The sequence below is a fragment of the Austrofundulus limnaeus genome, unplaced genomic scaffold, assembly GCF_001266775.1.
Source record: "Austrofundulus limnaeus strain Quisiro unplaced genomic scaffold, Austrofundulus_limnaeus-1.0 Scaffold427, whole genome shotgun sequence".
In the NCBI taxonomy this organism is placed as follows: domain Eukaryota; kingdom Metazoa; phylum Chordata; class Actinopteri; order Cyprinodontiformes; family Rivulidae; genus Austrofundulus; species Austrofundulus limnaeus.
The window spans coordinates 290813-297798 of NW_013952829.1; the positions used below are offsets into that span (position 1 = coordinate 290813).

The 6986-nt window shown below is 40.3% G+C and overlaps 1 protein-coding gene across 1 annotated transcript in view; it reads left to right on the forward strand.

Moving 5' to 3' along the window:
* Window positions 1–6986, forward strand: part of mef2d (myocyte enhancer factor 2d) — a gene marked incomplete in the record, with an annotated part of 107961 nt that overhangs the window by 15920 nt on the left and 85055 nt on the right. The window contains 1 exon segment of the mRNA XM_014024560.1: window positions 5–281. Coding sequence (XP_013880014.1) covers window positions 228–281 — 54 coding nt within the window.

The following is a 6986-nucleotide window of genomic DNA, read 5'->3' on the forward strand; positions in this document are numbered from 1 at the left end:
CTTCTTTTTTCCAAATTATTTTTTTAGTAAATATATATACATATATTTTTTCACTCAGTTGTAAAAGCCTTTCTGCTTAGGTGCTTCAAACTGAGTCAGGGTGCAGGAAGAGGTCAAACTTAAACTATCCCAAACATCCAACAAGGAAGAAATACAACCACAGCCATCTGTGACCTCACACATTTCCATTCATTTCTCCCTGCTCCTCCCACCGCAACACAAAAACCATGGGGAGGAAAAAGATCCTGATTCAAAGGATTACAGATGAACGCAATAGACAGGTACGTGCTGAATAAATGGGTCAAATATTTGAACATGAAACAACTTTTAATTGAAGACACTTTAACAGGTGCAGCAGAAAATGTTAAGCTGTTAACGCCAGGTTCACGATAATGAATAATTGTGCCGATTTTTGTCCCAATTTTGCCCTTCCAAAACCCCTTTTCCACAGCGCCACTTAGTGTAGTGTCGGTACGGTCAGTGTCGGAACAGGTCAGTTCAGGTGCTTTTCCATTGACGTTCCAGTCTGGTTCCTGTGGGTGTGTTTTGGGTGGTTGGTGGAGGTGGTTTTGGGTTTTTCCAAAAAGAGTTAATGTGCAAAATGAGAGATGGAAACACATTTGCTAAATAAGTTCTGAAATTAAAAAAATTCGCAAACAATTCGGATTAAAGTTGGATGGAAACACGACAAACTGCTACAATTCAAAAACTGGCGCCTGGAGTTGTAAAGGCAGCTCAGATGCAACCAGTGACTCCAGCCCCTAGCCAACCAGTGACGAACAGTGTTGTGATGTTGCATTTTGGTGTCGACTGGGACCACTTGGAACCCCAACGAAGTAGATACTAAACAACAGGGCTGGTTCCAAGAATCTGGCCTAATGGAAATGGCTTGGAACCGTACTGAACCATACCGACACTAAGTGGCACTAGTGGAAAAGGGGCACAACAATCTTAAGGATGCTCCGATTATCGTAATGGCTCTAAAGATAATCTTTTGAGATATTCCTACCATGTGTGGTGACTTAAGAGTGATTTAGGCGGATCAGAAGGACGTTGGAACCGCTCTGCACACAAATCGGGGATATTTAACACGTTGGATTGTCTTGTCCTGATATCTTAGTGTGTGGCGTTCCCTCGATGACAAACAAGCTTGTGGCCTATGAATGTGACTTGTAGCCAATCAGAAAGAGAGGTAACAGAAACACGGAGGGGAATAAAAATACAGAAGCCAAAACAACTGCCATGGTGTACTGTTTGATGGACATTAGAGACATCTTTTTGTTTTGTTTTTAGTCCACAAACCAACGCCATCGCTTCTGCCTCGTCAGCCATGTTTATTTACTCTGAACTCACGTTTGATCTCGAGAGGTCTTGCGAGATTTCCCGTTTGACATCTGAATGTTTCTGAGTGAAATGTTTGTGTGTGGTGTGTCGTCTTTGCCATGTGGCTGTACACCACACACTGTATCACCAAACTTGTCATATCCAGGATTTTTTTATCGTCATGTGGGGTCTCTCAGTCTTTGAAAATCATCAAACAATTTTAATATCTTACCGTGTGAACCAGGCATAAGAAAAAAATATAAAGTTAGGTTGCAATATGCCAGCAGAGCGTAGCACTATGGATGCAGCTTTGATGGTGGAGTCAGTTGCTGGTAATTGTACGATTTGCAATTTATTTTTCTGTCCCATTCTTCTTTTGTCTGTGCACTGAAGCGTCCTTTGTGGAAATTGTTAAGCCCAAATTGCTTCTTTTGAGTGTGTGTGCATTGGAAAGGTCCTAGCTGCTTAAGAGAAATGCTTCTGCTGAAACACTCTACATAAGACATATCGTAAGTGGTAGCTTTATAATTCTAGCACTACAGATTGCAGGCAGTATGTGTTCCTTTAAAGAATTTTAGGTCTTTAAATTTTAATTACATAATTTTGTCCAAGAGTTGAGTTTGCTGCTGTTGACTGACATTCATAAAAAAAGGTTTTGCTTTCTTGTTGCACAGCTGAAGTTATTGTCCTCGCAAGTCACTTTTGAGAAAGTTTTAAATGAATCCCATAATGTGGTGGGATTAATTTTTCTCGTGTTGCCCCTGCAGAGCGAGTTTTGCACCTTGCACAACACGAAGAGAGGGAAAAATGAGGGTTAAATCGGTGTCGTTACTGTCAGTTCCACTCAAAGCAACCCTCACACTGTAGCACATCTGTGTTGATCTGCACGAGTTGACCTGTAACTGGAACTGCTTGGTTTGCAGATTGATCGACTGCGACTGGACGCTGGCAGATCACTTTCATGTGTATCATATTTAGATCAAATCACATTCCCACAAATGAACCACAGCTCCTGAGACCCGTGTGTCAAAGTCACTTGTGCCTTCTTTGCAGTGAAACAACAGAACACTATGATGACACTGTGTTGCAGGAAGTATAAAATATGCATACAAATATAAAATTGACCTTCTTTAAAACAAAAAAACATAAAAAAATATATAAAATTTCCACAGTCCCTCAGGTTGCATCATTGGCATAGTCAGACAGGATGAAAGGGGAAATGATCCATCTAAAATGAGTCAACTGGTAAATGGGCTTCACTCCATTGAACAGATTGAGTAATGGATGCGACATGCCCACCTTTCAAACCAGAGAGAGAGATTGAAGAAAAACAGACAGAGAGAGGCAGAGAGACGGAGCGTCTGGCAAATTAAGACTTGGGGATGAGGTCATCTTCTGTTCATTCCTCATCAACTTTAGCAGGTTGTAAATCAATAATAAAGAATGTGGTTTGCAGGGGGTCAGTGCTGTATGATCACTTGCTATTCATCAATTCATCCATTTTCTGTACCTGCTTTGTCCTGTTCAGGATCGCAGGGGGTTGAGGCCCAGCAGTCGGCAAGTGAGAGGCGAGGTACTCGCTAGACAGGTTGCCTGTTCGTCTCAGGGCCAAAACACAGACACACAAAAGACAGGCGGTCCTTCACACACACACACACACACACACACATTCTCTCTGGAAGAAGCTGGAGTACCTGAAAACGATCCATAACTGCACAACTGCATGTTAAGATTTGAACAAGAGACCTTTTTGTTGTAAAAAGAACCACCTTAAAGGGAACATATGCTAAATGTAATTATTTTTTACCTGTTAAATGCATTTTGTTGTAAATTTGGAGTCTAGGAATGCAGAAAAGTTGAATGTATTCATTCTCCTTTGACTCTGGGTCAGACATGTAAGGCTGGATTGACAAGTTGTTGACTTCTTTTGTTTAAAAATCTGCTGCTATATAGTCATAAACCCCTTTATGAAACTAGACTGAAGCGCTCTGGAAGCTGGTGAAGGGGCGAAGTGCCTTGTTTGGATTTAAAGAAACAGCATCAAAATGAGTTGATCTGAGACACAGCTCAAACAAACGTGAAAAATGGGGCTTGTGGAGTTACAATAAGGAGGAATTCAGGCCAAAGCATTGCAGTTCCATTTATATAAACCCCAACTGAGTGACTTAAATGTGAAAAATGATTTGAAAGCTTTTCACAACTAGATCTAAAGTAGAAAGAGAAAATAAAATGTAGCTTTTATAAGTTGGAGCAAGTTCTAGTTAATAAAGTTTATATTTGTGTCAGTTGTGAAAGCGTTTGTCAGTACAGCAGTGCTCTCTGTGGTACTACATGTTCATGGTATTAAAATCCAAGATGACTCATTTGCTGTAATCAAGTGGTTAAAAAGCAAAGAATGCTTGTTGGCAAACCAGTTTGCATGATGACATTTTGGTGCTTGCGTTGAGCCAAAACTGAAATCAGGACTTACATTTGTCTTCTTTTTTTTTCCTTTTCTGTTTATTTGATGCAGCGTCCCAGATAGTAAACAGAACTCAGTTGTTCTATGAGCAGCATTTACCGTGTCTGAAGTAAAACAAGTGTATAAAACTGCTTTTTAAAAAGTATTTTTATTTATTTATTTTATTTTGCAGACAGTCTTTGTGCTTCTTCGTCTAATGAACAGTGCACCCTTTTGTAAGGAAATCAAATAAATTTTGGAGAACATGCAGCTTGTCACCCTCCTACATGTTGATTTGGAGATGCTGCCATAAGCTCTGCAAAATAAACAGCATTCAGAGTGTGGGCCTCAGCTGGAAACATGACAGCATCTCAAATACCACATTTTTCATTAAGACAAAAGATGTACAAGAAAGAATAGAAAAGACAACTGGTAATGTTTAAATGCTCAGACATTTTTTTTCCTCAAGTTTGAATAGCATTTGTCACATCAAAGATAAAGCAAAAAGAGTTGACTTTTATTAAAACCGTGACCCATTTTAGCTGGAAGATCTAAGAGGAAGAAAGATTTACTCCTACGAATAAAATAATCTTGAATCAGCATTCATATTTATGCCAAGAAACAGCTGTGGAGCAGCTAAAAGATGCCAAGGTGTACATGGCGTATCTTAGGCTTTAAATAAGAATTTTTTTAATGTGCAAGTTTCAGAGTATTTGGAGTCAAGTTTACTAAGACCAGCAAATGAAGAGGAGCCTGCAATCCAACTACAATAAAATAAGTATTTCTTGAAGAAATGCATATTGCCATCTGCCTTTCATGGCAAAGTTTTGCACTATCCCATGTTGAGAAATAGAGTTTTACTGCCTTTTTTTTTGGTCATATTTTTCAATTCGTTGAGTTTTCTGAATTATTATCATCATCATCATCATCATCGTTTATTTATAAAGCACAATAAAAACCAAAGTGCTGTACAGGAGCATAAATTAAAAACAATGAACAAAGTGCAGTAATAAAATGAACAATAAAATCAAACAAAACAGCAAAGGCTGGCCTAATGATCCTGCTCTTCAGACTCAAATGCCTGTTTAAACAGATGAGTTTTTAACAGAGACTTAAACTCATTCAGAGACCCAGCAGACCTCACAGATAGTGGGAGGTTGTTCCAGAGCCAAGGTCCTGCAACTGAAAAGGCTCTGTCTCCCCTGGTCACAAGCCGAGACCTGGGAACAACTAAAAGCTTTAGATTTACAGATCTCAGGGATCTATTTGGAATGTGAGGCTGTAAAAGCTCAGTGAAATAATGAGTTGCCATTTAAAAACTAAAAACAAAATCTTAAAAACAATTCTAAAAGAAACAGGCAACCAGTGAAGAGAATACAAAATCGGAGTGATGTGTTCGCGACGACTTGTCCCTGTTAATAAACGGGCAGCTGAATTCTGAACCAGCTGTAGACGACGAACCAAAGACTGATCCATCCCGCAATAAAGAGAGTTGCAGTAGTCCAGTCTAGAAGTGATAAAAGCATGAATAACCCTCTCAAGTGCATTATGAGGCAGGTAATCCTTGACTTTACTTATAAGTCTCAGATGATAAAAGCTAGACTGGACTACTGCACTGACCTGTTCTTTAAATTTAAAANCGGTGCATAAACAACTTATCCAAGCAAAGCCAACTGCTTTCTATCTAAATGAGCACACCGTGCAGCGCCTACAGCTACACAAAAGGGATGTCAGTCTCATGACAGACAGTTTCAAGTTCTTTGTTTCAGAAGAATGGATGTAAATAGAGGGCGTTCTTCTGCTGCTGCTCCCCCAGGTAGAGGGAATGCAAACAACTCTGAGGAGCTGGTGTTGTGTTTGCACTCGCAGATTTCCAGATGCTTTAGTTCTGTAATGCTGCCGCTTGGCTACTACAGGATATTTATATATATACAGTATTTGTGCGTGTGTGTCTGGGTGAGTGTGTGATTGTTTGGCATGTACACAAAGTCTGCATGCATATAGAGTGGTATATTTTTAGCTGGACCACAAATAGCAGTAGCAGGGCCTAAAACAGCTCCTCCCTCTGTTGCTGTTTCTGTTTCTTTCATCTCATTCATTCATGAGTTTGCATCGATTTGCATAAATACTTTCAGTTTTATGTACTGTTTTTCCATCATCCTTCGTGATTGAATTCATATTATATTTGTCGTCCCCTGATCATCTGAGTTCCATGGTCAGTTGGTTGGATTAGACAAACATTTTTGCACACCCCATCTTCACTGTTTTCTTTTTTTTTAATTGGGTCAACATTCAGTTTAGTTAATGAGACATAATAATATTTGTTGTCCTATGTATAAATAGTCAGTCACCAGTAGAAATGTGTCTACTCATCCTCTTTAGCAAACATTCAGATGTTTGTCCCATGCTTCTGGAAAGCCAACATATTTAAAAAGGGGACAGTTTTCATCCCTGCGGTGTTGACTTTCGGAGCGAGGGAGATGTTAATAAACGCAGACCAAACTTCCCGTGGAGCAAATTTTCATACAACAAGACAGTGTTTTGAAAATGGCAAAGCACACAGAGTCTACAGACTAGATGGCTCATTTTTTGTTGTGCCTCTGAATGGGGAATCAAATTTGGCGTGTCAGGCGACCCAGGCTGGGCAGCCGGTAGCCGTGGGCGACCAGCAGATCAGTGATGTGGCGGTGATGCCTCTAATGAAGCTGACACAGCACAGCCTCCCTCTTCGCAGACCCCCTGAGGGCCTCTTGGTCTGCATGTAGCTCCACAAACATCCCCACACCCCGTCACTTCAAACCCAATCCACTCTTCGGTTCAGCCAAATGCGCCTCGGATTTGTTGGTGCTTCAAATGCATTGCTGCGTCATTTATTTGGGAATGTATTGGTTGAGGCAAATCTGATGTTTATAGCAGCTAAATTGGGTCACAGTATGCGCGTAAAAAATCCCCTCTCTACCCTTTGCAGTCTCCTTCTGAGTCTGATGAATGCCTTTGTTTTTGTTTTCCAGGAGCTGCCCAGCTGAGGTAAAGGGGAGGGCAGAAGATCCCGGTGGAGTGTACATGACCTGCCTCCAGAAACAGGACAATGATCTGAGGACGGTGCAGCGCGCACAACCCCCATTCTCCTTCTTTTTTTTTCCAAATTATTTTTTTAGTAAATATATATACATATATTTTTTCACTCAGTTGTAAAAGCCTTTCTGCTTAGGTGCTTCAAACT